A 14453-nucleotide genomic window follows, 5' to 3' on the forward strand; every position below is an offset into this window, starting at 1 on the left:
TTCTCCCACACCCCATCCACCACTGGCCTAGACGGGAGAACCCCACTTCTCTGGGTACGTGGTGCCCCTCACTCCTGACCCGCAGCCCCCTGTGCCCCCTATCTCTGCCGGTGCCCCTCACTCCCGACCCGCAGCCCCCTGTGCCCCCTATCTCTGCCGGTGCCCCTCACTCCCGACCCGCAACCCCCTGTGCCACCTACCACTGCCGGTGCCCTTCACTCCTGACCCGCAGCCCCCTGTGCCCCCTATCTCTGCCGGTGCCCCTCACTCCCGACCCGCAGCCCCCTGTGCCCCCTATCTCTGCCGGTGCCCCTCACTCCTGACCCGCAGCCCCCTGTGCCACCCACCTCTGCCGGTGCCCCTCACTCCCGACCTGCAGCCCCCTGCTGCCTCCCCCAGCTCTGCCGGTGCCCCTCACTCCCGACCCGCAGCCCCCTGCTGTCCCCCCCTCCAGTCCTGTTGATGCCCCTCACTCCCGACCTGCAGCCCCCTGCTGCCCCCCCAGCCCTGCTGGTGCCCCTCACTCCCGACCCGCAGCCCCCTGCTGTCCCCCCCTCCAGTCCTGCTGGTGCCCCTCACTCCCGACCTGCAGCCCCCTGCCAGCCCAGCCCTGGGCTCTCCGGCCCCTCCCTGCAGCTCACAGAACTGGGGATAGAACCCAGGAGTCCTGGCGCCCAGCCCCCCGGCTCCATTTGCTTCTCAAAGCACCAGACACGTCCTCAGCTGATTAATTTGTTTACTGTCGGGCTCCTCCTGGGATCGCAGAGCTGGTTTGTTACTGTAGGGTCTCCTGGGACTGTCGACATTGCGGTTTGTTATTGTAGGGTCTTCTGAGCACCGGGTTGGCGCTGGCCAGCTTGTTATGGTAGAGCCCTCGTGGGTGCTGGCCTGGCCTGGTTCATTATTGTAGGGTCTATCCTGAGTGCCGGGCTTGCACAGGGGCCAGTTTATTTTTGTAGGATCTTTTGAGGGTGGTGGAGACTGAGTGGGCCAATGTGTTATTGTAGGGTCCCTCGGGGCCGGTTGGTTATTGTAGGGTCTCTGGGGGCTGGTTGGTTATTGTAGGGTCCCTAAGGGCCGGTTGGTTATTGTAGGGTCTCTTGGGGGCGGTTGGTTATTGTAGGGTCTCTGGGGGCCAGTTGGTTATCGTAGGGTCTCTCTGGGCTGGTTGGTTATTTTAGGGTCCCTCTGGGCCGGTTGGTTATTTTAGGGTCCCTCTGGGCCGGTTGGTTATTGTAGGGTCTCTGGGGGCCGGTTGGTTATTGTAGGGTCTCTCAGGGGGTGGTAAGTTATTGTAGAGTCCCTCAGGGCCGGTTGGTTATTGTAGGGTCTCTCGGGGCCAGTTGGTTATTGTAGAGTCTCTCGGGGGCCGGTTGGTTATTGTAGGGTCTCTGGGGGGCGGTTGATTGTTGTAGGGTCTCTGGGGGGCCAGTTGGTTATTGTAGGGTCTCTGTGGGGCTGGTTGGTTATTGTGGGATCCCTTGGGGCGGTTGATTGTTGTAGGGTCTCTGGGGAGGCTGGGTACTGGGGGAGTCGTGGGGAGCAGGGGCGGGGGGGGTCTCAGTGCAGGGCCCAGAGCGCCAGCGCCCCCAGCAGGCCAGCGTGGGGGACGCGGGCGGAGTGGGGGGCGCGGCTCCAGGGCCAGCGGGCGGGCAGGGTGGGGGGCGCGTTGCAGAGGTCGGTGCCGTTGCAGCAGGTCCGGTTGTAGGTGAAGCCGAAGAAGGGGTCGAGGAGCCCGGCGGTGTCGCAGGGGACCCTGGGGGGCTGGCAGCCCAGGGTCGACAGCGAGAAGAGGGGGCCTGGGGGGAGACGAGCCTGTGTCGGGGGGGCGGACTCAGGCCCCTGCCCTCCAGCCCCACCTCCCAAAAACCTCCAGCCCCCCACCTCTGATCCCCTGTCTCTTAGGCCCCAGCCCCCCAAGCCCCACCCTCAAAAACCTCCAGCCCCCCACCTCTGGCCTCCTGGCCCTCAGGCCCCTGCCCTCTAGACCCACTGCCCCCCAAAACCTGCAGCCCCCCACCTCTAACCCCCTGGTCCCAGCTCCCTCTGCCCCACACCTCCAGGCCTCTACCCCCCCAAGCCTCACATCGCCAGCCCTCTTCCCCCCACAGCAATGAGACCCACACATCCAGCCCCCCCATCCCAGCCTTCCTTTCCCCCCCAGCCCCGGCTACCTCAACACCTCCCCCCCTGAGGCCCAGCCCAGCACCCCCCAGTGGGGACTCACCGAAGCTGGCGACGTGGCTCCAGCAGACACCCCCGGGGGGGGCTGTGCACGTCCCCTGGCCCCACACGCAGCCCTCGTAGGGGTTCCCCACCTCACACACACGGCACTGCAGGGCCCCCCCTGCCGAGAGATGGACCCCTCGTCAGACCCACTGACACCCGCCCTGCCCCCTAGAGCCCCTTGCCCCCCGTCATGGGGCTGGGGGGAGCCAGAGCCCCCCAGAGGGGACAGGCCCCTGCCCCATTCCCGCCCCCCTGAAGCAGCCAGTCCCTGCCCTGGGGCTGGATGGGAGCTGGCACCCCCCAGAGGGGACAGGCCCCTGCCCCACTCCCTGCCCCCCTGGACTCGTGCCCCTCGCAGGGGGTCCCCAGCCCGCACCGCTGGCCCAGCAGAGCAGGAAGGTGCCCGCGAGGAGCAGGGTCTGGCCCATGTCGCCGGCCGGTGGGAGGTCGAGCGCGCCGGACGCCTGCAGCCCCCTGAGCAATGGGGGGCCTGGGGGTCGGTCGCTGGGTCCCAGGTGAAGCAGGAGCCTCAGGTGGCCTCAGTCCAGTGCCGGCCGCTGCGTATCTGGGCCGGGGCCGTCCGAACACGCCCGAGTTTACTCTGCGCTTATCGGCCTGACGCGGCCGCAGTGGGGGAAAGGTAGAAACTGGGAATGGGGCAGGGGCCTGTCCCCTCTGGGGGGCGCCGGCTCCCCCCGGCCCCAGGGCAGGGACTGGCTGGCTCAGGGGGGGCAGGGAATGGGGCAGGGATCTGTCCCCTCTGGGGGGCGCCGGCTCCCCCCGGCCCCAGGGCAGGGACTGGCTGGCTCAGGGGGGGCAGGGAATGGGGCAGGGATCTGTCCCCTCTGGGGGGCACTGGCTCCCCCCGGCCCCAGGGCAGGGACTGGCTGGCTCAGGGGGGCAGGGAATGGGGCAGGGATCTGTCCCCTCTGGGGGGCACCGGCTCCCCCCGGCCCCAGGGCAGGGACTGGCTGGCTCAGGGGGGCAGGGAATGGGGCAGGGATCTGTCCCCTCTGGGGGGCGCCGGCTCCCATCTGGCCCCAGGGCAGGGACTGGCTGGCTCAGGGGGGCAGGGAATGGGGCAGGGATCTGTCCCCTCTGGGGGGCACCGGCTCCCATCTGGCCCCAGGGCAGGGACTGGCTGGCTCAGGGGGGGCAGGGAATGGGGCCGGCCACAACTCCTTGATAGTCAGACCCACGGCTTCCACGCGGGGGCAGGTCCAAACGAAACGCGGTGACTCCCCACCAGGGGGCGCTGCCTTTGGCCACCAGGGCCGGCATCCCTGAGCCAGCATCACGGGGCCAGTCCATGCCCCAGCCTGGCCCCTGTCTCCTAGGAGTGCCCCCCCCGGGGACCCCCGTCCCCCCATCCCGGGCTCCTCAGCCCCCTAAATTCCCTTCGTCCCCCGGTCCCTTGTGACCCCCCAGATCCCCGGCCGGGTTTCCTGCTGATTGGCCAATCCTGGGAGGGCATCTCCTTGTCTGATCTGAGCCGGGTTCAGCCTCCACCCGGGACAGCTGGGGGGACACGCACCCCTGGCCCTGGTCCCAGAGCAGCTGGATCCCTCTCGCCTCCACGGGGTAGCAGTGCCACGGAGAGAGGGAAACTGAGGCACGAATTGGCTCAATGCAAAGAGGACAAAACATTCCAATGTCTGGGTCCGGTTCCCCACCCCCCTGAACCAGCCGGTTCCTGCCCTGGGGCCGGGTGGGAGCCGGCGCCCCCCAGAGGGGACAGGCCCCTGCCCCATTCCCTGCCCCCCCCCCCGAGCCAGCCAGGCCCTGCCCCTTAGCTGCAGTCCCCTTGCTGGGTGATTTCCCTCCCCGCCCCCACAGGGCCGAGGCCTCCTACCAGTACCGGGAAATTTCACAAGCCGCCCCGGCTGCCTGAGCCTTAATAAGAGTCTTGGGACTGGAGAGCGTTGATGTGACTCAGCGACCCGTGGGCCAGGAGCCCGGACGCCTGGGTTTTCTCCCCAGCTCTGGGAGGGGAGGGGAGGTGCTGGGTTAGAGCGGGGGGGGTGGGGGCTGGGAGCCCAGACACCTGGGTTCTCTTCCTGGCTCTGGAAGGGGAGTGGGAGCTAGTGGTTAGAGCAGGGGGGGCTGGGATCCAGGACTCCTGGGTTCTCTCCCCAACTCTGGGGGGGGGAGTGGGGTCTATTGGTTAGAGCTGGGGGGTGGGGACTGGGAGCCAGGACTCCTGGGATCTCTCCCGGGGTTTTCTGAGTCACTTTGCAACCCTCTTCTGACAACATAAATCAGTTCCCAACCCTGGGGGAGGCCGAAGGGTCCAGAGCCTGAATTCAGCCCTGTGAGCTGTGAGGGATCCACAGGTCACGAGGTTTTAGAGTCTCCACCAATTCCAACACTGGACAAACCAAATAAAATCCTCACGCAGCATTTTCCACTGCTCAAGCAGAGCCGAGGGCTGGGCTAGCAGGGGCTGCGGGTCGAGAGTGAGGGGCACCGCAGGGCTGGGGGGCAGGGGCTGGGGGTCGGGAGTGAGGGGCACCAGCAGAGTTGGGGGAGGGGCTGGGCTAGCAGGGGCTGTGGGTCGGGAGTGAGGGGCACCGGCAGGGCTACAGGGGCAAGGCTGGGTTGACAGGGATTGCGGGTTGGGAGTGAGGGGCACCAGCAGAGCTGGAGTGGGAGGGGCAGGGCTGGGCTGGCAGGGGGCTGCGAGTCGGGAGTGAGGGGCACTGGCAGGGCTGGCAGGGGCTGCGGGTCAGGAGTTAGGGGCACCGCAGGGCTGGGGAAGGGGGCTGCAGGTTGGGAGTGAGGAGCACCAGCAGAGTGGAGTGGGGTGGGGGGCAGGGCTGAGCTAGCAGGGGCTGCGGGTCTGGAGTGAGGGGCACCAGCAGGGCTGGGCTAGCAGGGGCTGCGGGTCAGGAGTGAGGGGCACCGGCAGGGCTGGGGGGGGCAGGGCTGGGCTAGCAGGGGCTACAGATCAGGAGTGAGGGGCACCGGCAGGGTTGGCAGGGGGCTGCGGGTCGGGAGTGAGGGGCACTGGCAGTGCTGGCAGGGGCTGCGGGTAGGGAGTGAGGGGCACCACAGGGCTGAACTGGCAGGGGTTGCGGGTCGGGAGTGAGGGGCACCGGCAGGGCTGGGCTAGCAGGGATTGTGGGTCAGGAGTGAGGGGCACCGCAGGGCTGGGCTAGCAGGGGTTGCGGGTCAGGAGTGAGGGGCACCGGCAGGGCTGGGCTAGCAGGGGTTGCGGGTCAGGAGTGAGGGGCACCGCAGGGCTGGGCTAGCAGGGATTGTGGGTCAGGAGTGAGGGGCACCGGCAGGGCTGGGCTAGCAGGGGTTACGGGTCAGGAGTGAGGGGCACCGGCAGGGCTGGGCTAGCAGGGGTTGCGGGTCAGGAGTGAGGGGCACCGCAGGGCTGGGCTAGCAGGGGTTGCGGGTCAGGAGTGAGGGGCACTGCAGGGCTGGGCTAGCAGGGGTTGCGGGTCAGGAGTGAGGGGCACCGCAGTGCTGGGTTGAGTTTCCCGCAGGCCGGGCCGGGTTTACAATCCCTCTGAGTCACCGGCTTTTCTCTGTGTCTGATTTTTCAATTCCCACATCTGGGCGTCTCCCTCTTCCAGGTCCTGCCCCCTGATTGGCTGCTGCTGACCCCGCCCAGGGATAAATACCCAGGCTGGGCCCCACCTGCCTTAGTTTCCCCAGCAGTGGCTGTTTGCACCTGGTGGTGTTGCCTGCCTGGCTCACCCCCCGCCTTGCTTGTCACTTTCAGCCCCCTGAGCTGCCCTGACCCCAGCCGGGATGAGCAAAGTCCTGTTTCTGGCCTTGTCCCTGCTGCTCTGCTGCACCCTGGGTGAGTATTGGGGGTTCTGGGGGGCAGGGTGGAGAACCGCCTGGGGCCAGGGCTGGAGTCTGAGCTCTGTGACCCAGGTGCGGGCGCCTGGCCCTGGCTGAAGATCCTTGGGGGGGGTTGCTCACCCTGAGACCCCTGGGGACTTTGGGGTGGGTCCCCCCAAGTACAGGAGGAGGGAACGTCTCTGGATCTGGCCAGGGCGTTTATGCCCAGTAAATCCTGAGTGAGGAGGACAGGGGTCTGCATTGCTGAAATGGGGATTGGCCTGAGTGAAGTTGTGGCAATTGGGGGCCTGGGGTCCAGGACTCCTGGGTTCTCTCACTAGCTCTGGGAGGGGAGTGGGGTGGGGTGTAGTGGTTAGAATGGCAGAGGGGGAGCTGGGAGCCAGGACTCCTGGGTTGTCTCCCTGGCTGTTGGAGGGGAGGAGGGTCTAGTGGTTAGAGCGGGGGGGCGGGCTGGGAGCCAGGACTCCTGGGTTCTCTCCCTGGCTGTGGGAGGGGAGGGGAGGGGGGTCTAGTGGTTAGAGCGGGGGGACTGGGAGCCAGGACTCCTGGAGTCCATCCCAGCTCGCTGGGTCTTTCAGCAAACGGGTCCCTGGCCCGTCTCCCTGCCCAGCACAGAACTTGTGATTTGCTCAGGGGCTTCCAGCTCCTTGGGGTGAGGCTGCCCCCAACCCACCTTCTGCCTGCAGCTCCCAGCTCACCCAGGGGTAGAGGGGGACTCGAAACTGTCATTAATAAAACGCAGTTTCAAGGGGGGACCTTGAAGTTACTTTTCTTATTGCTTTTTTTGTCCTGAGGGGCAGACTGGGGGCTTCTCTCTTCTCTTGGTGGGGGAAGTTACGAGGGGAAATTTTTTTTAAGCTCCCTTCCCAGATGGCGACCCTTGAAACTGCTTTTTTTCCCCCTCCAAGTTTAAAGGGGGAAGAGAAAATCGTTTCCCCACTGTGTGTCCTTGCATGTTGTGTTTGAAATGTTTTCCCTTTTGAAGGGGGCGGTGGCAGGGAGACTCCTTTTAATTAACTTTTAATAACCAGAGACTGGAATTGGTATCAGTCCCTTGTGTAACGTAGGGAGCGCTCTGGTCCCACAAGGGTGGGGTGACGGCCTTGCTCATCCGCCCCGGGGTGCACACTGGGGAGATCGGTGACAGCTCTGTTCTGTGGGGGTGGGGTAGAGCAGGGGGGCCTGTGGAGCTGCACGACTGGTTTCAGGGCCGTGGGGGCGTCAAGTGGACGCTTGGAATGACTCAAAATCCTCTTGACTAGCTCAAGTGTCCCTGTGGGTGGCGATTGCGCCCTCCCTTGTGGCTGGCACGCTCGAAATGCCCCGCTAGAACGCTAACCTCGGGTAACCTCGGCGTCCTCCGCCCACTTCAGGGACTCTTCACATTCCTGTATGTTCCCTGGCATGCACAGGGCTGCGCTGAAGGCTTAAATTCCTGGGGAGAGAACCCAGGAGTCCTGGCTCCCAACCCCCCCTGCTCTAACCACTAGACCCCACTCCCCTCTCAGAGCTGGGGATAGAACCCAGGAGTCCTGACCTCCCAAGCTGGGTGCTGTCACTGCTAGGTGATACTGCCTTCCCCTGATGAGCTAATAGTCAGGGCCAGGTGTTTAATCCACGCCCAGCATGTGAAACCCCAGGTAGCAGGATTTGGGGCGTGTGCCCCGGTCCCTGGTGTCTCGGAGGCGGCTGTGCACTGGGATTGCAGGGTGCTTTCCACGCTCTGTCCCAGAAGCAGCTGCATCTCTGCACCAGGTGCACTCGGCTGTTGGGTAGCTTCCTACGTGTCCCAGTCTCCAGGGCTGGGTAAGTCGCTCGAGTGAGTCAGGGCCTCTCGGAGGTTGGTTCTCCGCCCGCCCTGCCCCCCGGGCTCTCACACACACCCTGTGGGGTGTGTGCCCACGTGCAGGGTTTCGATGCCAGAATCCTTCCCTCCCCCTCGCACTTTGCCAATCCAGCAAAGAAAACAGCTGCGGCAAACTGCACCCAGACACCTCGCTTCCGTGGCTTGGCTTAGCGCTTTCTGAGGCAGTGTGTACGGATAAAAGTGAGGGGTGAAGAACCCAGGCGTCCTGGCCCCCAGCACCTCCCTGCTCTAACCACTAGCCCCCACCCCCTACCAGAGCCGGAGGCAAGAACCCAGGCGTCCTGGCTCCCAGCCCCATGCTTGGAGTGACTCTCCGCTGATTTACCCCCTGTCTTTCCGTGCAGCTCACGGCCTTGTCTGCAGGGTCTGCAAGTTCCAGGTGGGCAGGCTCTGCTTCCACTCCCGCAGCCCCTGCACGGCGCAGGGGCAGCAAGTCTGCGAGACCACCAAGGCCTACATTGGTAAGTCCAAGGGACCCCCCAGCCTGGGGCCGGGGCCCCTCTGAATCTAGGGGGAGGAGCGGTGACGCACACCTGGCCTCCAGGGGGAGCTCGGTGGGGGGGGGACTTTATTCTGCAGCAGCTGGATGCTGATGGAGACGAGGAAACAAGCTGGATGAGTCCCTCGACGTAGGTACCTACACACGGCCACACCTTAGGCGGGAGATGCCCTACGCCCAGGTCCAATCCCGGTGGGGGACCATCCCTCCAAAGAAAAGGGTGGGGGGGGTTGCACTAGCTTTGGTTGCCTCTCAAGGGGGGTCTCTCCAAGGGTGGGGGGTCCCCAAGGGACCTCACATGGGGGTGAGGTCTGCAAGATCTGCATCCAAACTCCTGCAAGATGAGAGGAACGCAGGATGATGGCGAAATTAGGAGACGTCCATCGAGAACTAGAGTCCTGAGGTTGGAGAGCTCCCTCGGGAGGAGAAAAGGGGGGCTGTCTCTCGAAATGGGGATGCCCTGCAGATGGGACATGCCCCCTGTTCTCCATCCCCCAAGGAGGCGCCCTTCGCTCTTGAGAAGTTACCTAATAAATCCAGGGCTTTCCTGGAAGCCAGGGTCTGGCTCTGGAGGGAGCCGCTAGAGGGCAGCTCCCACTGTCCAGAGAGGTCCTGTGGGGTTTGCTCCCCGCTCTGATCAGGGCAGGGGGATAGGAGAAGGGGGTTAGAGGATGGTACTAGAGGTGTCTGCCTCGGGTACGCTCCTGCCCCATCTCATGTGGCTTCCTGCTGCTGGGATCTGCCGGTGAAGATGTTTGGATTCTGTGTCAGTAATGGATAAAGCTCCTATAACACATCCCATTGCTGTCCCTGCCCCTCCTGTGACTTGTCCCCTAGAGAATAACAACCCACTACTGCTAGTTAGTGCTATATCTCTTCTCTAGATCAAGGGGTCAGAGGTCCAGGGTTCAAATCCTGCTGATGATCCACCTTATGGGGGTGGGATCACTTTCCAAGAGCGACTACAAGACCTTCCCACCTTCACTTCCCCTGCCCAGAGCTGGGGCTAGAACGGGAATCCCCCCACAAGCCAGGAATTGACCCTTGGCATCCTGAACCCCTGCTCACGGCTGCCCTGGTCTCTCCCCACAGGCAAGGTCCCGCTGTTCTCCAAGTATGGCTGCAGCCGGACCCGCGAGACCTGCAACATGACGGAGCAGAAGGACACTGTCTTCGAGGTCAGCTACAATCGGACCTGCTGCGAGACAGACCTGTGCAACGCTGCTGGCCCCACCCGGGCCGCTGGGCTCCCCCTGCTCTCTGGGCTGGGAGCCCTGCTGGGGTGGTGGTTGCTGAAATAGCCCCCGGCTCTCCTCTTCCCAGCCCTAACCTCCACCCCGTCTCTGCTACACGCTTTTCCCTCCCAAGTCCGCCTCGCCACAGGCTTCGGTAGCAGGCTCCACTCCACCCCCTCAAGTCGCCTTTTCCTCTGGTCTTCTCTATCCCACAAGTAGCTGCCTCTCCTTTATCATATCCTCTGTAGGCCCCCCACAGCCTAGAAAGGGGACCAGGGAAACCCAGCTACTACAGACAGGATGTTGGAGGGATACCTCAGCACCCCCTGAATCTGCCACCTGCCTTCTGAAGGGTTTTGAGACCCCCCCCCCCCAACAAAAATCTAATCTCACCTTCTGGCCTGTGTCTTGAAGGGGTGAGGTGATGACTGACCCTGAGCTAAAGCAGAGAGACGTTTGCTATTTTAGACACAACACTGGAGGGGAAGCCTCTGCCAACCCTAGCTCAGGACAGGTCTGAATACCCCATCGTCCCACGGGCAGGAGATCATCCTCAGCTTTTCCACAGAGGCTGGTGGGACAAAACCCTGAGATCCTATGGTTGAGCTGGAGGCAACAGTACCCCCAAATCTCCCTTGCTCACCCACAGTTCTCCTGAAGGCATATCCCCCAAGCTAAGAAGCATAGGCAGCTCCTTACCCCCACTCCCACCCCCACCCCTAGTGGAGAACAAAGGTCCCAGATCTTTGTCCCAGACATCAGACAGTGGGTTGGTTTGGGGTCTTCTGTGGTATCTCAAGACCTGTGGGAAGTGCTGGATAATTGAGTCCTTTAGGCCTGAGCAGAGGATGAAACTGTGGATCCTAGGAGCCCCACACTGCTTGTTCCCATTGGGAACAGCCGCTCAAAATCTCCAGCGGAGACCAGGTGGCCTTCACGTCATCACTTGTGAGCGCTCCCGGGGCATGCCGGGGAGATGACAAAGCTGGAGAAGGCTAAAGGTTGGCTACAGAGGCATAAACCCACCGGGTCCTTTCTGGTGTGTCCATTATACCCATCCGCGCGTCTCCGTGACCGAACCAGCTCACTATGGCGTCTGTTCAGAAAGCGTCGCTTCCCTCCAGAGGTCTGGGTGGTTTTTTAATACTTTGTATGTACAGTGAATGGAAATAATTAAAACAAAAAAGTGGCTTCCTGCTCTCGGAGTTGTCTTCTCGGTGGCTGTGGTTGCTCGCCTGGAGACATCACAGCTCTTGGAAGAGCCCCAAGAATGGTTCAAGGTCTGGAGAACTCCTTAGGGTAATACAGAAAATTAACAGTCCCTCCGTCGTGGACCGGGGCTAGGCTCTGTACAAACACACAACAACAAGATGGACTCTCTCCCCAAGAAGCCCAAATACAGGCAGGGGAGCACAGGAGACCGCGTTGGTCAGCGTTACAGACCGTGGTATCAGCACGGGCCAGGGCTGGTTGGGGCGATGGGATCATGGGCTCCTCGGAGGTGAGGGATGACAGGTTGGCCGGGAACGGTCCATGCCGGTGTTGGAAGTGAAGACAAGACGCTTGCGTTGGATACACTGGAGTAGGGGAGCCAGAGGAGGCTGACGTGGTCTCAGCTGTGTGGCGGCTTTGTGGGCAGAGCTGAGCGGGGCAAGATTGTGTTTGTGAGGCCAGGGGAGGGGAGGGTCCAGAAATCACGATGCGCGTCTGGACCGGAGACTTAGCAGGGAGGAATGGCCGCAGCTTGGAGATGCTACGCAATGGACATCTTGTGTCCAGACCAGTCGTGGGGTAGGGTGTCCCGAAGTGCATTTGCAAGGCAGAGATAGGGAAACGGGAAACACTGGTTTCATTGGCAGATACGTTCCCATCAGACAAGGTGATTTGATGACATTTTTGCACCAGGTCCAGGATACAAATTCTGGTCCCCCCTAAAAATATGTTCCCCCCCCTTGGAGGAATCGGAGGGTGACAGGACTTACTTGTGGAGGGACGAATTCAAATTCTGCCTTTCCCGATGCCAAAGTGGGATGGGGGAGACGTGGATTCAGTGGGTCTCCCCCACTCCAGGTGCTCTGAACATCCACCGGGTTTGGAGGGAGAGAGGTCTCGCTTCTTTGCACCGTTCCACTTGGTATAAACAATTAACTATTCCTTGATGCCGGGATTTCAACCTGACCGTCAGAACCGCCAGGATCTAGAGTCCGTCGCTTGCTCGCTCGCGCTTTCTCTCTCTCTCATTCTCTGGGTTTTTGAGGAAGGGGCAGAAAAGTTTCAAAGGTCTCAATTTCCTCCCAGCGCAGAACTGGGAACTCCCCTCTTCAACCTCAATCTTCTGGGGACGGACCCTTCTGCCCCTAGCTACGTCCACGTGAGCCCCAGGCCAGGATCCCACCCATCGGCTCCTCCGGCCGGCCCATCAACTTCTGGATGAGCTAACATGGATCTTGGCAGACTAACCCCACCTTGTGCTCAAGATGTCAAGAGACAGAACGTCTACCAAATCCCTCGGCAAGTGGCCCATGACCCCCCTGGTTTAAAAAGTGGCCCTGGATTAGTCTAGCTACATCATCTTCCAGCCATTGGCTCCCCCTTCTGCCCGGAGGAGACTCACTAATCGAGTCTGACGTCCTGCCTGGCTCAGGCTGGCGAATCTCGCCCCGACCCCCCTCAACGAGCCCCTCGCTTGGTGTTTGACCAAAGCAGCTCTTCTGGGCTGGAAGCACCAAGGCCTGGCCAGTCCCCCGCTTCCCTGGGAAGTCTGTGCCAGTGCTAACCAGCCCCTGGTTCTCGCCCAGCCTGTCTCCGCTAGATGAACCAGCTCTTTGGTACCAGGTTGGTTCCCCCCTGGGAAGTTACTTCTACACTGGCCAGTTTTGGGGGTGAGTTAAACATGCGGGGGCTTCAGGCATTTTCTCCAGCCCTTGAGTAATTCTGGTGGCTCTCGGCTACTTCCGCTGTGATTTTCCTTTGGGTAGGCGGGAACCAGAATGCCACAGTTACCCAGTGTCCATCTCCCCAGCGTCCATCTCCTTGCTCGGCATGGCCACCGGCCGGCATGGCAGCCAACGGCACGCGGGCCACAGCCATGGGATCAGCGTGTGCAGCGCCAGGGGCTGCACAGCTCCAGTTCTCGTGCGGCCGTCCTGGCCCCGAGTAACACGGGAGCAGGGGAGGAGGGCGTGAGGCCATGACTCCCTAGGGCCGCGCTGCCCTCCTTTGTGGCCTGGTGGCAGCTGCGGCTTTCCTGGCCGGCAGACGGAGAAAGGGTTTCAAGTCCCTCGAGCGAGGGCGGCATTTGCCTACCCCGGGCTTTGGTCAGGTGACCAGCTAGGGACTGTCACACCCAAACGATGATTCCTCCGGGAAAGCCTTGATCTTACCAAAGCTCCCCTGAGTGGGGCCGCGCTTTGCTGGGACCTGAGGAGCTGCTGGCCCTCAACCAGCCCTTTTCTAGCCATGTGTCCGCTGTGTGCTAGGTCCTTTTCTTCCAGCTGGGAAGTCAGCTTCACTGCCGTCTAGTATTTCTGAGCGTACGGCAAAGCCTCCCAAACTCGAGGGCCATCTGTGAATGTCACTGACGTGCTCTTCAGTCTCGCAAATCCTTCCGACGTCATCCTCTGTATTTAGCATCACTAGTTGTGCAGGTCAACCCGAGCCAGTCTGAAGAATTTGTAACATTTGGCTACCAAAATACTTTCACGTCTAGCTCCGTGCTGCTACCACCCATCAGTTAATCTTGCCATGACCTGTTAAGAGTTTGGTACCTCGGCTACTCTTCAGCCATCGTTAATTTCATTCTCCCCCGTCATATGTTAACGAATGCGCAGGTTTTAGTCTAATGCTGCTCCCCCTCCAGACGAACTTTTAAATGTTCATTTTCCCCCCTGCAGTTTAGCATCAGCTCACGTATGTTGGTGGTGAACGACCATTTAAAACCCATCATCCGGCCGTTTCTTTCACGACGCATTAGAAAGATCTCCAGGAATCTCACGCAGCGGCCATGCTGGCCCTGGAGATGGTGAAAACCCCTTCAAGCCGGGGGGGGGGGCTGCACCCCCAGTACCCCCAGGTCCAGCATTTATAACATGTTTTTAATGGCCACATATCTGACTGGCTGTTCGTAGCCCAGGAGGCCTGGGCAGCCTCTGGGATTCAGACACTGGAGCACCAGGACATTGAACGGGCCGTGAATTAAAAGTGGCAGAACTGAATTTTTTTTCCAGTGTTTACACTTGGCTAAATGGCGAAAGCAAAGCACAACCCGGCTGCAGAGTAGAAAACCTGGGACCCTTCCCTGCTGTGAAGAAACAAGCCCCCCCCCCGCCCTGCCCCCCAAATCAGTCCCTAAAACAAGCGTTTGTTTAACCTCTCTCGGGCGCTGGGAGAAGAAAGCCGCGGCCAGCAGGGGCGCTGTGGGAGAGCGTCTGGGGGCTTCAGGCTGGCGGTGCAGGAATAGCGATCCCAGGGCTGGGGGGCTGCAGGTCGGGAGTGAGGGGCACCAGCAGGGCTGGATGGGGGGAGCCCAGGACTGGGCTGGCAGGGGCTATGGGTTGGGAGTGAGAGGCACCAGCAGAGCTGGGGGGCAGGGCTGGGCTAGCAGGGGCTGCAGGTCGGGAGTGAGGGGCACCAGCAGAGCTGGGGGGGGCAGGGCTGGGCTAGCAGGGGCTGCGGGTTGGGAGTGAGGGGCACCTGCAGAGCTCGAGGGGGCAGGGCTGGGGTAGCAGGGGCTGCAGGTCGGGAGTGAGGGGCACCAGCAGAACTGAGGGGGGCAGGGCTGGGCTAGCAGGGGCTGCAGGTCGGG

The 14453-nt window shown here is 62.2% G+C and overlaps 2 protein-coding genes across 3 annotated transcripts; one reads left to right on the forward strand and one right to left on the reverse strand.

The window, feature by feature from the left end:
* The first annotated feature begins 18 nt into the window (after window positions 1-18).
* LOC127032957 (lymphocyte antigen 6 complex locus protein G6c-like) lies at window positions 19-10019 on the forward strand. Of its 2 annotated transcripts, XM_050920632.1 has the most exons (4): window positions 19-54; window positions 5963-6043; window positions 8260-8376; window positions 9507-10019. In XM_050920632.1, exons 2-4 carry the CDS (start codon window positions 5992-5994, stop codon window positions 9713-9715), a joined length of 378 nt encoding a protein of 125 aa, XP_050776589.1. In that variant the 5' UTR covers window positions 19-54; window positions 5963-5991; the 3' UTR covers window positions 9716-10019. The 2 variants fall into 2 exon arrangements, with proteins under 2 accessions (XP_050776589.1, XP_050776588.1); XM_050920631.1 differs by lacking the exon at window positions 19-54 and having other exon boundaries at window positions 5872-6043.
* Window positions 1561-2657, reverse strand: LOC127033101 (lymphocyte antigen 6 complex locus protein G6c-like). The gene is made up of 3 exons (XM_050920905.1): window positions 2606-2657; window positions 2228-2347; window positions 1561-1799 (listed from the first exon to the last, which is right to left on the reverse strand). Exons 1-3 carry the CDS (start codon window positions 2655-2657, stop codon window positions 1561-1563), a joined length of 411 nt encoding a protein of 136 aa, XP_050776862.1.
* Window positions 10020-14453: the final 4434 nt, after the last annotated feature.

Source organism: Gopherus flavomarginatus, chromosome 12 (genome assembly GCF_025201925.1).
Source record: "Gopherus flavomarginatus isolate rGopFla2 chromosome 12, rGopFla2.mat.asm, whole genome shotgun sequence".
In the NCBI taxonomy this organism is placed as follows: domain Eukaryota; kingdom Metazoa; phylum Chordata; order Testudines; family Testudinidae; genus Gopherus; species Gopherus flavomarginatus.

What these genes read in the sequence shown, in the direction of transcription:
- LOC127033101 (XM_050920905.1), bottom strand. Translation starts at nt 2,657, where the DNA reads ATGGGCCAGACCCTGCTCCTCGCGGGCACCTTCCTGCTCTGCTGGGCC. An exon ending in CCTGCTCTGCTGGGCCAGCG is followed by an intron (nt 2,348 to 2,605) that starts GTGCGGGCTGGG and finishes ATCTCTCGGCAG; the next exon opens with GGGGGGCCCTGCAGTGCCGT. An exon ending in GAGCCACGTCGCCAGCTTCG is followed by an intron (nt 1,800 to 2,227) that starts GTGAGTCCCCAC and finishes GTCTCCCCCCAG; the next exon opens with GCCCCCTCTTCTCGCTGTCG.
- LOC127032957 (XM_050920632.1), top strand. Translation starts at nt 5,992, where the DNA reads ATGAGCAAAGTCCTGTTTCTGGCCTTGTCCCTGCTGCTCTGCTGCACC. An exon ending in GCTGCTCTGCTGCACCCTGG is followed by an intron (nt 6,044 to 8,259) that starts GTGAGTATTGGG and finishes CTTTCCGTGCAG; the next exon opens with CTCACGGCCTTGTCTGCAGG. An exon ending in GACCACCAAGGCCTACATTG is followed by an intron (nt 8,377 to 9,506) that starts GTAAGTCCAAGG and finishes CTCTCCCCACAG; the next exon opens with GCAAGGTCCCGCTGTTCTCC.